The sequence below is a fragment of the Tyto alba genome, unplaced genomic scaffold (genome assembly GCF_018691265.1).
Source record: "Tyto alba isolate M040663 unplaced genomic scaffold, T.alba_DEE_v4.0 Super-Scaffold_14, whole genome shotgun sequence".
Classification (NCBI taxonomy): Eukaryota; Metazoa; Chordata; class Aves; order Strigiformes; family Tytonidae; genus Tyto; species Tyto alba.
In genome coordinates, this window is record NW_024881276.1 from 13,874,993 (window position 1) to 13,896,653 (window position 21,661).

At 42.5% G+C, this 21,661-nt stretch overlaps 2 protein-coding genes across 14 annotated transcripts in view; both read right to left on the minus strand.

The window, feature by feature from the left end:
* BCLAF3 (BCLAF1 and THRAP3 family member 3) overlaps positions 1-1,353 on the minus strand; it is a 36,760-nt gene extending 35,407 nt beyond the window's left edge. For all 4 annotated transcript variants that reach the window (XR_006164960.1, XM_042788858.1, XM_042788856.1 and 1 more), the window contains exon 1: positions 1,229-1,353. The gene's annotated coding sequence lies outside the window, so the exon portion shown is untranslated. The remainder of the gene's footprint in view (positions 1-1,228) is intronic.
* Positions 1,354-10,675: 9,322 nt separating this feature from the next.
* The window catches only part of MAP7D2 (MAP7 domain containing 2), an 84,611-nt gene continuing 73,625 nt past the window's right edge, over positions 10,676-21,661 (minus strand). For all 10 annotated transcript variants that reach the window (XM_033010061.2, XM_033010066.2, XM_042788760.1 and 7 more), the window contains 9 exons: positions 20,122-20,354; positions 19,607-19,733; positions 18,089-18,293; positions 17,833-17,937; positions 16,522-16,575; positions 15,773-15,851; positions 14,809-14,995; positions 12,876-13,155; positions 10,676-12,293 (listed from right to left, as the gene is read on the minus strand). In XM_033010061.2, the coding sequence (XP_032865952.2) occupies positions 12,906-13,155; positions 14,809-14,995; positions 15,773-15,851; positions 16,522-16,575; positions 17,833-17,937; positions 18,089-18,293; positions 19,607-19,733; positions 20,122-20,354 (1,240 nt within the window). In that variant the 3' untranslated portion in view covers positions 10,676-12,293; positions 12,876-12,905. The remainder of the gene's footprint in view (positions 12,294-12,875; positions 13,156-14,808; positions 14,996-15,772; positions 15,852-16,521; positions 16,576-17,832; positions 17,938-18,088; positions 18,294-19,606; positions 19,734-20,121; positions 20,355-21,661) is intronic.

Sequence of the window (21,661 nt, forward strand, 5' to 3'; positions counted from 1 at the left end):
CTTGTCTGTTGTCTCCCACCTTATCTACCTTTTGCTGTGACCACAATGGGCCACTCCTTCCTGTCCTCATCTCCATTCCTGAGACTTTTACTTTATTTTCTCCTTCCCATTCCTGAGGGGGGAAGGAGTGAGTGAAAGGCTAGGTGTTGCTCAGTTGCCCTCCAGGCTCAAACCATGACAGTAGTGCAGTAAAAACTGGGTGTTGCTGTTCTGGATGGAGTTGAGCCAGGTAAGGAGATGGCTATCACTGATTCCTCCCATGACATTACTGACCCCTCAGATGTGCATGAATGATTGGGCATAATCAACTAAGCCAACCAAAGAAGTATCAAAACCCCCAGATTTGGTCAAGACAACCCGAATGCATTTTGCTTTAGTTTGACTCAATCCACAAACTATATTAAGCTAAACCAAAGACGTGCTAAAACCAAGGTATAACCGCTATACAGAACCTGTGCTGCTTTAAGCTATGATAAAAACACCGACTGGTGTAAATCTCTGTGTGACAGCACATAAATTACCAGGGACATGGAGTGCTGGTACTGACACCTCGCTGACCGCCGAGGGAAACGCTGTCCGTACGGTAACAGCGCTCCACTCACCCGTGCCGTGGGGCACCGCGCTGCCGGCCCAGCACCTCCTCAGCCACGCGGGTTTTCTGGAACCGTCAAGACGCGGCCCCACGGCCGCCCCTGCCCCCCTGCTTTGTTCCCGGCCCTCCCAGACCTCGCTGAACGCCGGAGCTACGCGCCTCGTACCACGTAAACCGCACACGCGTGAATGTGGACGGACGCACACGCGGGGAGAGGCGCGGTGGCGGGATCCGCCGCTCCGGGGCTGCCCGGGCACCAGCAGATCCGAGGGGCGGGGGCTCAGCAGAACCCCTCGCCGGGCAGCGGGGGGGGGGGGGGAACGACAGCGGCACCTCCCACCCGCCGCCTCCGGGCCGGGCAGGCCCGACGGTGGGCGCGGCAGCCTCGTGCAACGCCCCCCGCCCCCCCCCCCCCCCCCGGCCCGGTGGAGCCCCCGGGGCCCGGCCCTGCCCGCTCCCCCACGGCCGGCGTTGGGGGGGGTGACGGTAGGGGGGTGTCAACAACCGCCCCCGGCTCCCGCTCCGCCTCACGTTCCCCCGCAACACCGCCCTGACCCCCCGCCCCGCCGTCCTGACCAGGCCCCGCCGAGGCTGTGGGGCCGCCGCTGAGCACCCCGCCCCCCCGGCCGAACTCACCGCCAGCGGGGCCGCTCCCGGAGCCGCCGCCGCTCCGGCCCGAGCAGGTGCCCGGCGAGGAGGCGGGGCGGGTCCCGGCGGGCCGCGCCGGCCGCAGCTGCTCCCCACGGGCGCGGCGGAGAGAAAGGGCGGGCGGAGGGCGGGCGCCCCGGAAGAGGAGGGGCGGGCGGGGCCGGGCGGCGGCACCTCCCCCTCCCCTCCCTCCCCCCCCGCCCCCGCCCGGTCCCGGCAGTGCCGGGAGGACGGGGAGCGCTGGGCCTTCCTCGGGGTGGGGGACGTTCGGATCTCTGCGTGGGCCCGCCGCTGGGAAGCGCCGTGAAGAGCAGAGCCCTCTCGGGACGTTTCCCAGCCGGGCCGGGCAGGAGCCTCCCCGCAGCCCGGCGGGTCAGACCCTCCCGCTAAATCCCGCGGGGTGCGTGGGGGGGGGGGGGGGTGTCGCACACCGACCTCTCCGCGCTGCCTGGCGCCCCGCCCGTGAGGCGGCCGGGGCCTTGCTGGTGGCTCGCGTGGGTTTTTTCCGCGGCTCTTTACGAGGCCGTGGAGCGCCCGCCCGCGCGTGGGCCGCCGCACTCCCGGCCCGGGCTCTCCTTTGGGAACGGTGTCGTCTTATGGTAGAAAAATACCAAGAAATGGGAGTTAAAAGATCCTGCAAAGCCACGTGTAAAAGGAGACAGTGGCACTAGATGCCAACAGGCATGCAAGGCTGTTGGTCAAGGACTGTGAATACTGGTTTGGTGTGTTGTCAGATCAACTCACTAATGTAAATTTGGTTCAGATCAGATGCAGGCACATGCTTTTGTTTTAGCCCGCGCACAGAATTAATGTTGGTTTTGTATTTTTACAGTGGCTGCAGAAAGATGGGCAGTACCTGATACGGCATCGTTACAGCAGCACAGGCAGACGATATCTGATTTGGTGTAAAGCTTGCCAAAACCAAGTTAGTCTGTCAACATTTTTTTTTTTTTCAACAAATTAAGGCCAAGAAAAGAGCCAGAGCCAGCACTCTGTGTTACATAGTCTTGACATTTCTGATCCAGTTCAGGGCCATAGTGCTGCATTTGCTCTATCGTCAAACCATGGCCTAACAACTGAAGTTAGATGCTTATATTCACAGGATTAAGAGTGAAGAGGAAGGGTTGCTTATTGTTGACCCCTTAATTAGATGTACTTCAAAGAGTTGGTCTCCATTTCCTTGCCTTCCCAATACCAGCATAGGCTGCCGACTTTGGCTATCCTTCAGACTTTCAGGCCTCCTTTTACAGAGCTGATCTTTTAGCAGAGCATTATCTTCAGATCTTCATCTTCTCCACCTTGGCAGAGTTGCTGTAGGTGGGACTGAGGGATCTCTCTTCACAGCTATCAATCTGCTTGAGGTCTGCTTGAAGGATCCTGGTTGGTTCTTTCTCAACTAGCTCAAACACGAGGAACCCCGCACGACTGCTGTACAAAATAATTTCCTGCCTTCACGAAAACACTTTGAAATCTTCATAAGAAGAGCAGATGGAAGTATAAGATTATTTTTAAATTCAATAGTTGTGTCTTCCCAGTTAAGAGGGACTACTGCAAAAGGTTTACTGAACTATATGGCATAGAAATACAGCGGCAAGCTGTGCTAAACAACACTCCCTTCCTCTTCACCATGTCAATATTTCTGTTAGTAGGAGCTTGGGGCGAGAACTTGGCAGAGTGAGCTTTCGACCAAGAAAGTGAGACTGGAGCAGGCAGACGCCGTTAATCTGCACATTCCCAAAGAGCCTGGGCCAGCCTGGGGGGCTCAGCCAGGTAATGTGCAGTACCAGTTTGGCATACGTCTTACAATACGTGGGACACTCACTGTATAGGCAGCTACAGTTTCATCCTCAAGATTAGGAAAGTTGAACCAACAGAAAAAAGATTTTATTTTATTGCTTACTTCAGCTGGTATGGTAGTTTGACTGTTCCCTGCCTGTGGGGGGCCTAGCGCTGCCCTGAAGCTTAAAACTAAGCAGACACCTCACTTAAAGCAAAAACTGGTCCAAAGCACTAACTGCAGACAAACTGCCTCTGTGTGCATACGATAAAATTCTACATTACATGAACTAAATGATTAAGCTTCATTATTAACCTATTTACTTGAATTTGCCTCGGGTGGTCTTGATCCAATGTACGTTTATCCTGAAAGACAGCAGGATGGATACTGTCCTGATGGATAGTAAGTAAACAAGGGTCTCAATGGTTGGGACCATGTAGTCTAAGAAAACAAGAACACACTTTACAAATTAAATTAATATTCAAAGCAGTGTCTATTAGTAGTTCCACAGCATCATTATTCTCCATCTCTAAATTGTGAAGGCTATTCTATTGCACAAGACTTCGCAATTACTGCTTATTAAGACTAATTATTTTAATCTATTTCCATGTTTTTTTCTAATTAAGTGTCATTAGAATAGAGAATAGCTTTCATATTCCTTTAATGTTTAATTTAGTAAACATTCCCTTTGGAAAGAGCATGGCTGCGGTTTGCATGCTAAATGCTTGGAAACGATGAGTGGAAGTCACCTAGAATTCAAAGGCAGAAACCAGCCCTCGATAGCAGACAGATCCTGCACACCGGTTCTTTCAAGGAGGCATTTCGTTTTCCACATAAAACATTACTATTGGCATTGAACTTTGCTGAACTGTATTATATTAATTAAAAAAAACAAAAAAAAAAACAAAAAAAAAAAAACGAACAACAAAAGGTCAGGCACAGCAGCGGGCAGAGCAAGGGAGCATGAGCCGTGCTGGGGAGCGCTGCCCGGCTTTCCCGCTCCGCCGCAGCGGCCGCTGCTGAGGGCCTGACCTCCACTGAGGTGGACCAGATAAATGAAATTAAAAGCTCTTCGTAGGGAGCAATTCTAGCTTGTCTGTCAGATGCAATTCATTTTGATGTCTGCAGACAGAGCCCGTGGATGGTAACACTTCATGGGGGAGACGCATGTCGGAGCAGTGAGAGGGTCTGGCGGGGTCAACACCTGCGAAGGCACAACCCACCCGCAGGAACTCCTGCCCGAGGGTAGTCATGGTTTTACCAGCCAACCTCTCACAGTAATTAAAGGGAAATGTTTCGTTTGTACTTCACGACCTTGTTATGCCTCCTGATAAGACTTCCATGCCTTCATTCACTTTGATCTCTACTTTTGGAGGAGTTTCACGTTTATGCTTTCTTCTTCCACTTCTCACCCACCCCTACCCCTTAGCACAACCAGGCATATTTTTCTCTATCAATCAAAATACTTTTGCTAAACCACAAAGCACGGCTCCCTTCTTGAAATGAGAGCGAGCTGCCTAATTCCTTGCAGGTACACTACTCATTTGCTGCTTCCGATAAATAAAATACATTTCTATCATTCAGTAGAACAAAATTAGCAAAACCTCTAAGTCCCCAGCAAAGGAGTGTCAACTCTTTCTCCTACTTTATAAAAAATGAGATACTGGTGTTTAGGTCAACTTCTGAGGTTACTTGTTTAAATAACTTCAAATCTGTAACACCTCATTCAGGCAAGGCAAGAATTTGATCCAGAATAAAGCAAAAAAACACAAACAAATTCAGTTGTAAGAACTTTCTTTAACAGCTTTCTGTGGAACTGTGGTATTTTTTTCAGTCTCGGCTCAGAGCAGCAGATAACGATTACCTCTTTAATTGAGGAAATAAGTCCTACATTATTTAGCTTTGAAATTTAAGGAAAGCTGTAAAGTAATTGTTTAATTAAAACCCAAAGGAATGTGAGAGGATGACTGACTGCATGACTTGACTCTGATCGTATCACCAAATTACTCTTTAAAGAGAGCCTTTAGCGAGGCCGGGCTCTCATGACGTAATGGTGCCCGTATGTTTTATTTATGAGGTTATCATGACTTCCTTGTAACAACATGTGAAAATGCGCTGTTGCCGCTAGGCATACAGCCTGTGTAAACTTGGTAGGATTTTGGCAAAGTACCAGTGAAAACAACCTCAGTGTATGAATTAGCAGCAATGTGTGACATAAATACCGTAACAGGATAAAAGCAAAGGCTTTGAACCAGGCTTATCACCCACGAGGCCACAGCAGATGAATCTGAGGAGGCAGGCAGAGGCACATTTCTTTGCCTCTGTGAGAGCCACATCTTAGAAAGGTGGCAGAAGGAGAAATTGCAGTGAAACAGCAGGATGAGAAGTCTGAGGAAAGATCAAATTTCAAAATGTCCAAATTGACAGGACATTGCGGGCATGACCAATACTAATTTCTCTTAGGAATTTTTATAGTAATTACAGGGTAGTAAATATGTGCAAAGTATCTTAGCACTGTTCAAGGACGGGCACCTTCACCCATCCTGCTTTCCCTCCTTCATTCCATCAACTCATTTATTTGCTAAATCCACCAGCAGTTTCATTTGCTACAGCACACTTCCTGCCGTAAAACCCGACACTGGCTCAAGAACATCAGCATAAATTAACCTTGTGAAAACCTACGTTAGAAATACAAATGCTTCTTGCCAAAAGGAAAGAAATTCTGACCTGGTCTTCACCTGGGGAAGTTCCAACCATTTCTGACCAGGATTATATTCATTGCCTGTGCCAGCGGTGCTTCGTTGCTGACCTTGACACTACTGCACATATTCAGTCTCTTAAAGACTCCTCAGACTTTCTGTTTCTCTGCGAGCTGTGGTGCAGACAGTTTTTGTCCAGGAATGGAGACAACAAACTCATTCCAGCAGGAAACCACCAGGATTTGTATTCTCTTGGATTTGTATATTTGAACTGATAAGAGGTTTAAGAAAAGAAAAAGGAAGGAGTGGAAACTGTTCCTGATTGAGACCTCGCATCAGGAAAATTGGAAATAACTCCATAGAATTTATTGGTATAAACCCCCACAGCTCGCTCTATTTAAGGCGCTAATAATGATATTTCAGCCAATGTTGTCATCTGTATTTTAAAAGTTACTCTGAAAAGGGATGTGTGAACATAATGTTAATATGGTGTTACAGATATATTGTCCCGATCCTGCTCTACTGTGCTGCTCGTGTGTTGAATTTGGTAAGAGTGGCTGTTATTTCTAAAGAAAATGAAGAAATACTGTCAGAGTAATTTCCCTGATTGAGAACATCTCACACCCATTAATTTTTTTCTTCAGCTATGTAATTTTATGTTCTTGGGTTGGCTCCTGTACGTCAATCACCTACAATTGCCACTGACTTCAAGTTATTCCTTTTAGACACAGCAGGAAGATATGAGTGCTAATGCAAAGCTGCTGGTTTGAGCTATTTATGTAACTAGTTTAAAAACTTATTCTTAGCACAAGGACTTCATAGAGCACGCAGCACGTTGCTTACTATTTCCTTCTATTCATTGAATCTCTCCTGCATCATAGTTGTTTTTTCTCTGGAAATCATTAAGGCTTGATTTTAGCAGGAACACACATCTATTTTTGTAAAACTCCCAAGTGAACATCACACACTAGCTTCCAGAGCATTTATGTTGATCCTGAAAATTGCAGGCCTCGTAATCATCAAACACACTAGTTTAAAAACATTACTACCTCAGTCTTGAATCATTAGAGATGTTCTGAAACATACACAAGCTGGAGAACAAAGAAGGTTAACTGAGAAGAAAACAAGTGCCCAAAATTATTCTGGTGGTCAAGAAACCATTTTCTTACACTTTATGTAATTATTTTAAAAGCTGAAATATCCTTTCTCTTAGTGTTTCTGCCTGCAATTTTAAGGGCTTTTACACTTAACATGTTGCTTCAACAGACAAGTTAAATTGGCCGAGTGAATAGCATCACCTACTCTTCAGCTGTAGGAGATTGTAAGGATGAGATAAATGATGGGATAAAAAAAGTGGGGAGAGGTGAACATGGTGTCTCATGATGTTCTTGTCACTAGCAGCAATAACAAAAATACATCTAAATATCTTAAATTTTCTATTATTTTTAAGTGTATGTATTGTGGAGATTGAATGAATGTAAAACCTGTTTTTCTCAAGACTAAAAAGAAAATCCAGAGAAAATTGCATCCAGTCATAACATACATTTTATTTTCCAGATTTTAGAATAGTAGCTGAGCAGTTGTTGTGGTTTGAGCTCAGAGGACAACTGAGCACCACACAACTGCTCACTCCTCCCTTCCTTCCCAGTGATGAGAAGGGACAGATGAGCCAGGCTTGGGGTTTGAGATAGGACTGGGAGGGGCAAATCACCCATTATGGTCACAGTCAAAAGGCAGACTCATTAGGGGAAGAAAAAAAAGAACATACATTTATTACAGACACTAACAACACCACTTAGAGTAGGACAGTGAGAAGCATTGCCACATCTTGAGAACACCTTCCCCCCACCCCTCCCTTCTTCCCGGGCTCAGCTCTGCTCCCGAGATCTCTACCTCCTCCCCGCAGTGGTGCAGGGGCAGGGAACGGGGGGGTGCAGTCAGTGCTGCCGCTTCTTCCATCTTGGGTAGAGTGAGCTTCTGGAACTTGTCCCCCTGCTCCAGAGTGGTCCCACTCTCACAGGAGACAGTCCTCCACAAACTTTCTCTGATGTAAGTCCCTCCCACAGGCTGCCATGTTTCCCACACTGCTGCAGCGTGGGACATCAACTTTCTCCAACTGGAGTCCCTCCCACAGCTGCAGCCCTTCCCGAGCTGCTCTGGCGTGGGACACCCCCGCATGCTGCAATCCTCCCAGCGCTGAACTACAACAGCAGGGCCTACCTTTTCCCACAAGATCCCAGACTTCTTCAGGCATAGTCACCTTGATCATCCGTCAAAGGCCCCTCCCAGGCCATAAATCAGTCTGCTCCACCGTAGATCACCATGGGTGGCAGGGGGGGCCACCCTGCCATCTCACCACAGGATACAGGGGGGTCTCTGCTCCAGCACACCTCCCCCCTCCTTTCTTCCTCCGTTTCTCCACTGACCTTGGTGTTCACGCAGCTGCAGCAACTCCTCCTCGCAAGTCCCACTGCCCGTCACCACGTCCCTTCTTAAATACGTTATCTCAGAGGCGCAGCTGATTGTCTTGGCCTTGGTGCAGAGGTGGGGCCGACTTGGAGCTGGGGGAGCTTCAAGAAGCTTCTCACAGGGGGCCAGCCCTGTAGCCCCCTTCCTTGATACCAAAGAAAAAAAACCCGCAACTCACTCAAACCCAGGACAACAGTAACACATTTTTCAGAATGTAATAGTGATACTGAAAACCAACATCCCCAAGTGTCAGGTAACTGCCATTTACGTATATTTGTGCACACATACCCAGAGGCACCATAAGTGAACAACCACTCTCCATGTTGTTTGTGGAGGCAACCAACAGCTTGAACAACACTGTTCTAAAATGAAAGCAAATGAAGAGAGTTTTCCAGTCTCTACGTTGTCCTTGTATAGGGAGGGAGAGGGGAGGAGTAAGGAGGAAGCCTCTCAGGTTGCTAAAGCAGGAGAAGGAACCATATATCCCCACCAATTAATTTGTGCCACTTCCAGGGCAGTCTCCTTCTTGTGCAGGATACAGGCCGTGGCTTAGCGCAAACAAGAAACAGACCTCACAGAGTAAATTGTCTTCAGCTGTTGAATATTAAATATGGGGAAGGGACCACAGGTTAAAACCTTGACAGGAAGGATATCTTGTACTTGGGTTTCCAGGCTGCCTTGCAGCGCTGAATCCCCAGAGGTGTCTTGGGACCCTGGGCTTCTCTGAGCAGCCGTGACCGAGGCCGAAGGCCATGGCGCTACCTCGGGCACATGGGGCAGTGGAGCATTAAGAGCTGCAGTGCCACACTGCCGCTGCCCGAACACAAGCCGGGTGCTGGCAGAGGTGCCCGAGCTGTAGGCGGTGGCGAGGCTGGGAGCGTGGTGGGGTGGGAAGCGGGACAAGGTGCTGCTCTCTGGATGAGAGGTGGCAGAGGGAAGACCCCCACCCCACCCGCCACAGCAGCAGTCTGTGCTATTTGTGTAGCTCTCTCCACACGTATAATCTGTACAGTTACAGGAGAGGGGATGGATTTTCCCCTGCTTCCAGCCTTTCATCACTAGATGAAAATGCAGCCTGGGGCTCCAGATCCACCCCTCACTGATGCCATTTTATTTTGAAATTAACTCACTGGGGAGCTAAGAGGTCTGCTCAGGGTCTTTGCTGGGGCCTGAGACAAGCTTTGGCTGTCGTTTACCAGGGCAACACCACAGAAAGTTATGAACCTAATCAGAGAGCTACGGTGATGCCCAATTACCTCACAGGTATTCTTCATTTATGTATTAGAAACTTACTAATAGTTACAACTGGTTATTGAAAATAAATCTGAGAAAGGACAGTAGCAGTGTCCGTTTCTTCTTTGTATGTACAATCACTTTTATAAAAGTAATCTGAAAAAAAAAAATCCATTCATCCGTTTATAAAAATCCATTCAAGGATCACTGCTCTACTCTTTTTCTTGCTTCTTCTTTCAGTCTGATTTTCAAGTACGTTATAGCAGAAAAGCTCTACCAAGGACTGGTGTGAATCACTAGTGATCCTTCACCACAGTTTCAAGACCACTGACAAATTAAAAGTAAAGCTCATTGCACAGACTTGAATCACAGCAGCAAACACTGGTATGATATTGGTATGCAGTTACAGCATCAAAAGAAAAAACTAGAAGCGATTTAACCCCTCAGCTAACAGTACTTGCTCCAGATATTCAGCCAAATTTGTAGTTACATTTGAAAACAAATATAAAGGAAAATACACAATATCTTTCTTTGTGAATACTGAACTTATCACACTTCCTTTAATCCTAGTAAATAATTAAGTGGCCAAATAACATGAATGATTCAAGAGTTAAGGGTGAGTTGAACTGTCACCATGGAAAGTATGAATATACTTCATAATAAAAGTGGATGATCTCATTTTTAATTTTGTCTGAAGTTATGATTTAAAAAATAATAATAAAAAAGTAATTGTAGAACATTTCCCCACAGCGTTTCACTAGAAAACTAAGAGCAGTTCCAGGCTGGCCTCTTTCTAAGCAGCAGTACATGCACGTAGCTTGAAGAGAAATTCAGCATTTATGTTACGGGTACCCTTACAGAACAGCTCTTGCACACTAAACAGTCTTTTGGCCATGGCTCCCAGGGTTTCTTTTCCTTGTTTTCTTTGCCAAGTAAAACTCCAGGGAGCAGAAGCTGGAGCTTCAAACTGGCTTGTGGACCGTCATCACTAGCACCCTGGATGCCACAGCTCAGAGGCCCTCACCTTAAGGCTCTTCTGCCACCAGTCTGCATTTCCTCTGTGTATTGGCAAGACCTCAGAAGGCAAATCAGCATATGGCAAAGGAAACAATGGTGAAATATTTTCAGGCTCTGACAACCACTCCTTCATGCAGTATTACACCCTCCTTCAGAAAACACCTCAGCACAAATTAACATACATGTATATTTAAATGAGTCATATTTTTGCTGGGAGTAAAAAAAGAGCTAAGAAACAAGTTAGGTTCATAAATGAAAATGTATTTCACCTTTATACATGCTATACAGGTCATGCAAATACAGAAATCTACAGGTTATACAATGGCACCATAATAAAAAGTGACATTTGCCAAACACAATGTATCACGGCAAAACAAACTGGGCTTGTTTGTTTATTATTTAGGAAATAGATGAAGGACTAATCTGGAAGACACAGTACCATGCTACAGCTTACAGCACAGTCAAAAGAAAGTATTTCTCTGAAGTTCACTAACATAAATAGAGCTGGATTGTTGTAGGTATGACTTCTTTATACATCGCACGTAATGCCATTGGTTACTTTCCCGTTGCTGCCTTAAATAGCACAAGAATGGGGCTACGACTGAGCTCAACTGTGAACTCCCTTACGTGTGTGGGGGAAAAAAAAAAAGGCAAAAGATACCCCACCACCCCCAAGTTTCCACTTCTTTTGTGTTTGTGTCCAAAGAGATTTGTATTTATAATTTATTCTTATAAGGAACTGGACAAAAGCATCCTCAAAGCAGCACATAATCTAGCATAAAGTTATCATAGTTCATCAACAGAAATAAAGTTAACACTGTATGGCACAGAATGTCTAGCCATTATACATCTTGATGTGAGTTTTTCCATACAGATGCTTACAGAATGTTAAGGGGGCTAGCAGTGTTCCCCATGTGTGTCTCAGCCTTTGTATTTCTGCTGCAACATTCGCATATTGGTTTGCTGCTGACTAAATCTTGTTTTGTTGAGCCTACAGGAAGACAAAATACTTCTCCACGTGATAGAAAGCCTGCTGGTATCAATCAAGTGTCTGCATCTTCAAAAATTAACATGTTATCTCACCCCCCCGACCACTCATTTGGATCTACTACAGCTATACTATATCTATTAAAGGATTACAGTAGGCATTTTGCCTACTGTGTTTACAGGTGTTACACAAGTCTGTTTTTAAACACATAGTTGATAGTTGCTCCCAGACTAATTAATATTAAGCAGTAAGTGCCACTAGTGACTAAAAGTGTCAACATAACTGTAACGGGATAGCTCCCACACTCCACAGTCAGTAAGAAGGCTCTTTTGATTCCAGCAGTTGTATATTTTTCAAGCCTCTTCACCTATAGTGTTGAATTATACACCTGCATAGAAGTTGCCGATAATGCCTTATTAAAGACAAAAAAAGATAGGCACAAAACTAAAGTACATCATTTCAGTGCACTGTGGGCAAACCTCATAATTATTTACAAGAAAAAGATGTCTAAAGGGATGTATGATAAAGCTTAAGAAAGAATTATTTCAAAATAAAATGCACAAGTAAAAATCACAGTGAAGTGTTGCGATGAATTTTAAATTAAAAGAAGAAATAAGTGCTTTATTAGCAGCTAAATCTCAAATTCTAATCCACACTCAGTCTTCCTTGAAACCATCAAGGCTCTAGATCATTAGTTTCTACCCAAAGCAGCCAGTTATTCAACATATTCCCTGGGAAGACAAAGTTATATTCTGCTCTGATTATTTGAAATCCAGTGTTCAAGGACTGCAGAAGCTTTTTCAAGTGACAAGCTCAAATTTTGCTGCCAGTAGCATCACAGGGATATACATCCTCCACAAATTGCTACCTCTGTCAATTAAAAAAGAGAGAGAAGGATATCAAGTCAGATATGCAAGTTAGACGACCTCTGTTTTATAATTTAGAATACACTCTTTCAAAAAAATTGACTGTGGCATTGTACTTTGAAACTGTCACTGAAGCGTACTATGCTTTTTTTACTATGCAGGCTTTCTAGGATGAGTGATCCTACACCGTGCTGCAAGTATTTGCAGCAGCAGCAGCAGCGTAAGCCGCAACAATAACTACCATTATCTAGGCTGGCCCCACATGTTTTCTTCATGCAAGCTCTGAACACTTACAGGAAAGGTATTATATAAATGAAGAAAAACCCAACTGTTCTCTCTATATTCTGACTGCACAGAGGAAATCTTTCCATTTACGAGATACTTTCAGTTGCTATGATACACTGAGTTTGCACACGACGTCACAAAGAGCTGCAAATATGAAAGATTATGCTGAATTTAAATACCTAGGAGACCAGCTTTCTTCCTCTCTCCACATATGCTGTTTACAACTGCTATATTTTTCTGGAAAGCTCATAAGTAATCACAGCAATTTATCATATCCAAGATGTTTATCACAATACTGTACCTTTATCTGTTCTGCTGAAAAGCAAGGTTGTCAACAGATAGAATTAAGTGTATTTTCCTGTCCTGGACTGTTAAATCCCTCAATCAAGTTTTTGTTACAGTCATCTAGGCTAATGGTATCACTGGACATCTTGGAGTATGTAGCTTGGCCTGTGAAATCCAAGAGATCTTCAAGAGCCTTGGCATTACTTGTCCCATTTTGGTCCAAAGAAACACTGGGCATGAGTTCGTTCATGGGTGAATATTCGGGGATAGAGATAAGTTCTTCTTTTGAAACTGGGCTATACAAAAGATAAATGAAAGGAAGATGCAGAATAAGAGATGTGTAACTTTTCATTAGGCAACAACCAAATTCGTTTCCTGCCTGTCCAGAAAGTACTAATGTTAAAGCCAGGTACAGCAAGCCTTTACCTAGAATATGTCCCAGTCCAAACAAAAAGTGGTTACCCCGTTTAGGGTAGAAGGTCATATCTAATCCATATTCCTTAAAGACTAAGGTTTGTGGTAGCTGCGTGATGTGAACACTCATCTCCTGAAAACACATTTCTGATAGTTTACTGACATCTCATTATTTAGTCCCCACACCATTCCCTTACTTAAATGTTTATGGCATCTTGGCAATTATTGTCCAGACCCTGCAAACACCTAACTAAAGCACTCAAACTTCACCACTTAAATAAAAAGTTATTACTTACAACCTTATGATATATTTCAGACATTAAAAATCCTAGAATTTAATTTAAGAAGTGCTACTACCAGCTGATGATTTGCCAAGACTAATAAGGGTAGTGCATTTCAGTTTGGAGAAGAGAAGGCAGAGGAATGATTTCACAAAGATTTCTAAAACCATGAAGGAAGAGTGGGTAAGTTGAGGGCAAAACTGTTGTGCATCAAATCTTGCAACACAAAACTCAGGGGGTGCCCAATGACACTCTTAAGAGATTGGGTTGAACACATATCAAAAGAATGTGATTTACCTAGTGAGACTGTACTGTGGCACTTACAGCCAGGTGAGGTCCTGGATGCAAACATTATCAGCAGGTTGAAAAAGGAGTTGGATAAACTCATGGGCCCATCAGTGGATGTTTCAAAGGGCAAGGCAGAGTTGTGCCCTCTAACATCCCTAATGTAACACTTCTGCGTGGTCTTGGATTTCAGAAAGTTCAGGTGTTCCCCCTAACTAGTTTTTCTTATTGATACTCTCCGAGACCAAATAATGGGCTAGATGGACTTCTGGTCTGTTCTAGTGGGACATTTCTTATGTATTTATGCAGATTTACTGGAAATACTAAAACAGTATGAGAGGTTAAGTTAGCTTGCTGATTAAGGAAGCACTGTATAGAAATTCCATATTTAAAATTCAGAGCTAGCTTTCTCATAGCAGCCTTAAATTATCAAATTCCTTCTTTCCTGCATAGTCCTTCCATCAAAATCCATCAGTATTTAACACACACTACGTTATTTACTGATTTCCATACATTTGTTAGAGTTAAGTACTTAAAATTCTACATTAACTGTTTTCTTTATTCTGTTTGTATGGAGGGAGAAAAGCTCATGCATGATAGCTATGCAGGCTTGACACAAATAAAAAGTGGTGATGTGACAATATCTACAGTAGCTACTTTCACAGAACTATCGGAAACATTTGGGAAAACTTGAATAGAATCCCTAAGTACAGACTGTAGAAGAATTTCAGAGCTCTCCCCCCCACCCCTCCCACCAAATATGTGAGAGTGAGATGAGGTTCTGTTGGGTCTTATCTGAAACAACCAATTTTCATCTTGACAGGAGTGGAGTACACCATAGTAGACACCTGACTGCCCCACTGTGGAGTAGGGGAGAAGTAAAGCAGAAAGTATTAACAAATGAAATAGAAAACTTTGCGTGTGTCTAATATGAATTCCACAATTTCTATCAGTAGATAAGGTCTGTACCTCACATCCATGGACTGAACCTCATCTGTTGAATCTTCCATGCTGTTAGATTTCCCATCAACAGCTTCCAGCTGAATAAGTCCCGGAACTGACTTCAGTCCATTAGCAACTATATCTTGGGAAGGAATTACAGAGGCAGCACTTTCTAAACTTTTATTTTTCAGGCAGGTTGCCAATCCATTGATTTCTACAAAAGAAGGTTAGAAATCATGACATTAGCAACTTCTTTATTTAAATATTTAAAAAAAAAAAAAAAAAAAAAAGATCACGAATGTTTTTAAGTTATAGATCGAGTAAATAGGAAGACTGAAAATGTAGTAGGAGTTATTCTCATCTATGACTCATCATACTATATTGTCAATCTTCTTTTCCATTCTAAAATTGCTCTTTAAGCTACATCTTTTAAATTTAAGGAGAAAGGAAGAGAATGTTTTATCTTTTATGTCATGTACTAAAAGCTTTAGCATGGGAAAGTAAACAAAATATAGATAAATGCCAGATACGTATATTTTATTTAATAATTCTTTAAATATATATGCTTTTTTGGTAAAATCAAATTAAATGTCAGATTTAGAGTAATAGCAATTTAGAGCATTTTAGAGTAATAGCATTTTTATAGCATTCTATAAAAAGCTTGCAAGCTTGATTGTGTGCAAAGATATTCTACCTACGAAATTCAAAGATAGATTGCAGCAACCAAACTTACTGGTAGATTGGAACTTCGTATTTACAAAAATGCTATGTCAGGTACTAAAATGGAGGAGAAACTTTCTTCTCTTTCTGCTTAAGAGGAAAAACAAAGCTAAGTCTCCAGTTTCTAACTTTTGTCACTGATGAAAAGGTAGCTGTTCTTTATGAGATGAAAGCAAAGGACCTGTGATAATACACAGTGCTCTGCCTGAGATTACAAACTCTGAAGAGAACTAACTGTAAAAAGAGGTCAGGAAAATACAGCAATTTTTACCTGGCTGGTTGAGAACAAGGGCCTTTGGTTGCTTTTCCACATTCAAAGTTGATGGTACCTCCAGTTTTGGCTCTTCCTTCTGTAATCAAGTAACAAGTCGACTGTATTAGACAAAAAACTAATTTTCATGGAACTGATTGGACTCAAAACTTGTGAGATGGCCCAGGGCCACAGGGTGGTCAAAGGTCATTGACAGCAAGAAAGGATTTTTTTTTTTCTTTTTTCCTTTTTAGTTAGGCATAGGATTTTATTTTACGTTTTTACTTCAAAAGGAAAACATTTTCTGAAAGTAACTGAAGAAACAGTTTCTTTATTAGAAAACTTAGAAGTGAAAGCTTGACTCTCTGTCACTTCCCAGCGGGACACAACTGCCCAGTTCTCGTTCCTACATTCCTGGCAGGCTTAACACAGAACGCTCAGTAACTAATTTACTGGCTGGTACAAAGCAGGAGAGGATACATCACAGCAGTGAACATTACAGCCCCAGCATCCAGAAATGCTCTTGCTACCTTGCTAGATAGCGAGGGAGGTAAGTTTGCAACACTTGCATAAAGCTGTGAGTCTGCAGCAGTGGTACAGCAACAACTGTGACACAGCAACAGTCATTCTCAGTTTGAAATGCAACTAAAATTTGGGTGTAGAGTGCACCTAAATATACCTACTAACATGGAACTACTCTAGAGTTTAATTTTCATAGATAGGTAATAAAACAAGATAAAACAACCCTGCAACCACACACTGTTTCATACCTTTATTTCTGGTGTTTCGCTTCTCCTTGTTCTCTTCATTATTTCATCTATTCTCTAGAAACCAAAATAAATTGGAGAATGAGAAGGCAGAAAGAATATTTAACACATGAGACTGATAAAGGAGAAAAAAAGACAAAAAGAAAAAAAAACCTTTTCTCTACTGTCACAACCTCATCCCTGTCTATCTTTAAAAAGGGAGAATACACAAAAATAAAGAAAAGGTAGAAAACACCTGGGAGCTAGCTTTTGCATGTCAAGATCTCACAAAACATGACTTTCTCAGTAGATGCAATTTAGAGAGAAACATTTTAATACCAGGTGTTTTCAGTTATGAGTTGTGCTCAGCTTTGGAACAAGACACTTATTTAAAACCAAGAGAAAACTATTATTTTCATCTAGTTGCTTTTCCAACTATGTCCAAATAGTTCCGTTAAAAACAATTAGACTTTTTGGAATGGAAAAGTAAAATAAAATACCTAAAGTTATTCTTGCTGTAAACATGTAAGGCATTACCCTAAAATACTTTTCTTTTATTCCATTATCTGTTCATTAAAAAAAAAAACCCTTCCAACAAACCTTGTCTCTTTGCACTACCGTGAAAGGAAACTATTTCATATTTGAAGACACTTTGGTTTGGTATTCTAATCTGCAAATGCAACATGCCTCCAGCTCAGTGGTAAAGTCAAAATTAACATATTGGAATAACATATATGGAGAGACTACCTTTTATAACCAGACAGAGGTTCTGTGGCTCTGCAGTTGTTCTCTCTTTCCTGCCACAGAGCTTTAGATAAAGCTAATTTATGCAGTTCCAGCCTTTTCCTCACACGGTAGTGGCCAGACAGCCCTGCTGCCTCTGCATAATGCACCCAGAAACAAGCCAGGAAGGAGAAAACCTGTTTGTTAATCACATTAACTTTCTCAATTAATGACACGGAGCTTTTGTTGAGTAAGTTCTAAAACAAAGTCACTCATGTCCCTCAATACTCTGTGATGTCCTGGGTTGGGCTGCAATCGACATTTGCCTTGGCATGCCATTCCTTGTTTGTCTCAGGCATTTAACTCTGTGGGTAGAGGCTAATTCTGTGTTTGTTCAGCGCCTAGTAGAAACCCATCTGCCTTAGGCAATTACACTTTGGTACAAATTTTGATGTCCATGTTCCCCTAACATGCAAGGAGCAAATACTAAATTAGGTGTAAATATCCATCTGCAATCCCTCCAGATTATTACTTCTAGATACTGTTGGGTACTTCCTGGGTTATGTATTTAAACAAAAAATGAAATCATTCTGTTGCGATGCAATTATCTACCTTCTTCCGCTCCAGTCTTTCTTGCTCTATTTGCTGCATGATTTGTTCCCTTTCAAGACGAAGTTGTTCAGCTGCCTCACGAGCTTTGATTTCTGCTTCTTCCCTCTAATCAAAATGTATAAAAGATGATAGGGCCATTATTTACATCAGGCAGATTACCAAATACTATAAAGTGTTTGTTTATATGTATATATAAATATGTGTACATATATATGTATATGTATATAAAGTTTCACATCTGTGTTTGAGATGGTACCTGTTTCTCAAGTTTGGCCTGGAGCTCTTTTTCTTGCTTTTCCTTTAGCATTTGTTCTTCCTCAGCTCTTCTCCTGGCTTCTTCTTCCGCCTTTTTTCTAGCTGCTGCTTCTTCACGTTTTCTTTCCTCTTCCTTCTTACGAGCCTCTTCCTCTAGACGAAGTCTTTCTTCTTCTGCCTTTCTTTTCTGTTCTTCTCTTTCAAGTCTGCAAAAAATGCGACAGTATGTTTAGAAGGTTTCATCTTGTTTAGCATGAATCCTATTGTATGTATGGAATGCTATCAGCAGTAACTGATTAATATATGCATCAGTGCACATTTTCATGAAAAAATGCCAAGATCCAGCAATCCAGTTAAGCACATGCTCAGAATTCAGGTTGCTATCAAACTTTCATTCCAGTCTTATTTTCACTACCTAAAATATTTCAGAGAAATTATAATTTCCCTTGAAAAAACAGATGTGATCAAAGAAAAAGAAAACATTTCCATTCTAATTTCAATTAGAGCTTCCATAATAAAATTTTCAATAATAAAAACATCCTCTTTCCCTGCACTTCACACCCAGAATTATGGTATCTATAAGCAAGCAAGTACTTTCTTCCTTCATTTCAGCTGAAGATAAACAGATTGGATGAGTGGCAGAAAACAAATCCCACAAAACACAGTGGTACGCTCTAAACACTGGGTCTAAATTCCACCTGTTGTTTCCTGGCCCACTCAAGGACATCATGGTCCTTTATCACTACATGCAAGAGCTTCTTTGACAAGTGATCATTCTTAGCCTTGCATATCAGGGATTAAGGAAATATTTCCATTGGGCCAAACTGGCTGGTGATCTCCACCCCCTGTCCTGAACGCGTTATCAATAAGAAGAGACAAAGTTGAATTTAGACATGCAGAGTTAGTGATTTACTACTGGGAGCTTGAAGGAAGGGCATGGTTTGTTGACACTTGTAACCAGCATCCCATGTGGAAAACAAGCTAAAAGCTTGCTCCCAGAACAGTCAGAATTTCACTACTTAGACATGGCAACCTTCAACACACAACCACAATTTCACTGCTTAGACGTGGCAACCTTCATTATACACACACTCTTAAAGCCCACAACTGCCTACGGAGTTGGTCAGGAAGATGAACTTCAGGTTAATGTCTTGAACAGTACAAGCCTTAACATTTAAGGCATATACTACCACTGCAATACTGTTTCTTTTACATGAACTAACTCATGTAAAACTGCCTCAAATATTTTTTTACAACATAAAATACTTCAGGTATGTCCACGTTGCAGTGGATGAGTAACAGTTTATTCAGGCTTCTTAAAGAGGCCAAATCATTATTTTCTAACTTCACTAATCATAAAGACCACAAAAAACACTAATGAATTATGAGTCTGAGCTGAAAGAAATTAACACTTACATGTAAGGTCCCACCTTGATTCTAAAACTACCACAGTTTCAAGCATCTTCAATGATACGGGCTAAATTATTAGGTAATAACTTTCACAAATCAATAGAGATACCTCTCCCGTTCTTCTCTTTCTTGTCTCTCCCTTTCTTCTTGTTCTTTTTGCAGGCGGGCCTGTCGCCTTTTTTCAGCTAGAATTTTTGAAGCTTCTTCTGCATCAGTTGTTCCTGCTGTGATCTTCCCTAGGAGAAGACAACCAAGGGTGTCAAGTTACGCAAGGAATAAAGAGTGCCCAGCACTTCCACACTCACACAGAGGGTGAAATGGCCCTGGTTCACACTGGTATGACCGCTTTGCTTTTCAAAAGCATACCTCAGCATTTTCAGCAGATAGAATATGGAATAGGTAAGGGCATCCCTGGATTTCAGCATCTTCACGTCCCCATTAACAAGTGTTTTTTACACATGGGTAACCCTGGTGAAAGCTATACATTTACCAGTTCCAGTATGTACCTTTACACATTCTCATAAGCCCATGACTGAGCAGCTTTATGAGAAGAACAGGTCATCACTGTTTAAAAGCCTCACAGACTCATGATATCTTGCAATATATTCTTGCAGTAAGACTCACCTTCACTGTTGTCAGTCTTTCCAGCAGAAGGCACATGCTTCTCAGAAACCACCTGGCCTGCCTCATCAGTGCGTGCTCCCGGGGATTTTTGATGACTGACATTTTCTTTCTCCTTGTCTGCTTTCTTTTTAGGAGTTTCCTGGTTGAGATTGGAAGTGGCACGATGCTTCACAGGAGAAGCTGGATACTGTTTGGCATTTTTAGGAGACTGAGGATAAGTCTTTGCAACTGTCCTGATGAGGGAAAACAAAAATCAAAACAGGCCATGTTACACAGCTTGGAACCAAACTCTATCTTCACATATATCGTTCCTCTTCCTCGTCTCCAGCTATGTAAGAGTGTCAGCTGTTTCACACAATACTACATAGAAACCACCTAGATGCAAGCAATCAAAACCTGAAATGCAGACAACTGGCATGCAAGGGCAAATGATTACAGAAAATTCTCATTTAAAAAGACTGATAATGCTGCCTGAGTTGTACAGAAGAGATATGAAATCATGGACTACTTAAACCAAGTATTTTAGTAATAGCCATTTTGTAACAATTTTTTCAACATTTCTGTGCCCTGTAGTCCTTCTCAACGTTTAAAACAAAGCTATGGCTGCTTTCCATCTGCAGAAATGATAATGAGTTGCTGTGTGCTGCTTTCATCTGAATACCGCTTTGTCAAACACAGTCTAATAGTATCTGATTTTCCAAAATAGCACCAAATGCTACTATATATATAAAGATAAAGCTGGGTATCACAGAAAGAGACAGACCTGACCAAACCATTGGACAGTCAGCTCCACTGTTGTGTTGGTGTTGGTTAAAGCACTAACTGAAACAGACTCAAGTCTCAAAACTCAGCCCCTGCAACCCAGCTGCACTTGTGATGGCAACACACAGCACCACTGCAGGTGATTGCTCATATGGCTGTTGCATATTTGGGTGAAATGATAACCCTGAAATCAGTTCAGGGAAAGCGTAAGGGTAAAGATACTTGATATTCACTGAAAATAGGTGTACATTAAAGAGAACAGATTGTCAGGAAACATAAAACTACACACAAACACCGTTCATTATTTATGTAACACCAGTAACTAGCACTAAATACTTGTAACATTATGAAAGGCTGGGCTGTGTGACTAAGTAGTATGGAAGTAAAGAGATTACAATCTTGAAATAATGATTTACGTGAGTCCCATTAGAATAAATAATCCTGCAGTGAAGTGAACATTAGAGCTGTAGTTTTAACCTTCCTTATGGATATGCAATTATGATATAAATGTATTACCTCTTATCACTGTTTTCATCTACAGAATATAGAGAGTTTCATATACTAGAACATGTTTTCTGGCCTATACTCTCACTCTGGCAGACCACATGCATGAAAAACATGGACAATGGCTGAAAATTAATGGACACGAATGGCAAGTTTTATATAGATTTAACTATAGCATTGTATGGCCAGAGACTATTATAACCGGAACAACATTTGCATTACAGAGCAGACAATAAAAATTAAACGTCTTTCAACTCCCCATGAATTCAGAAGA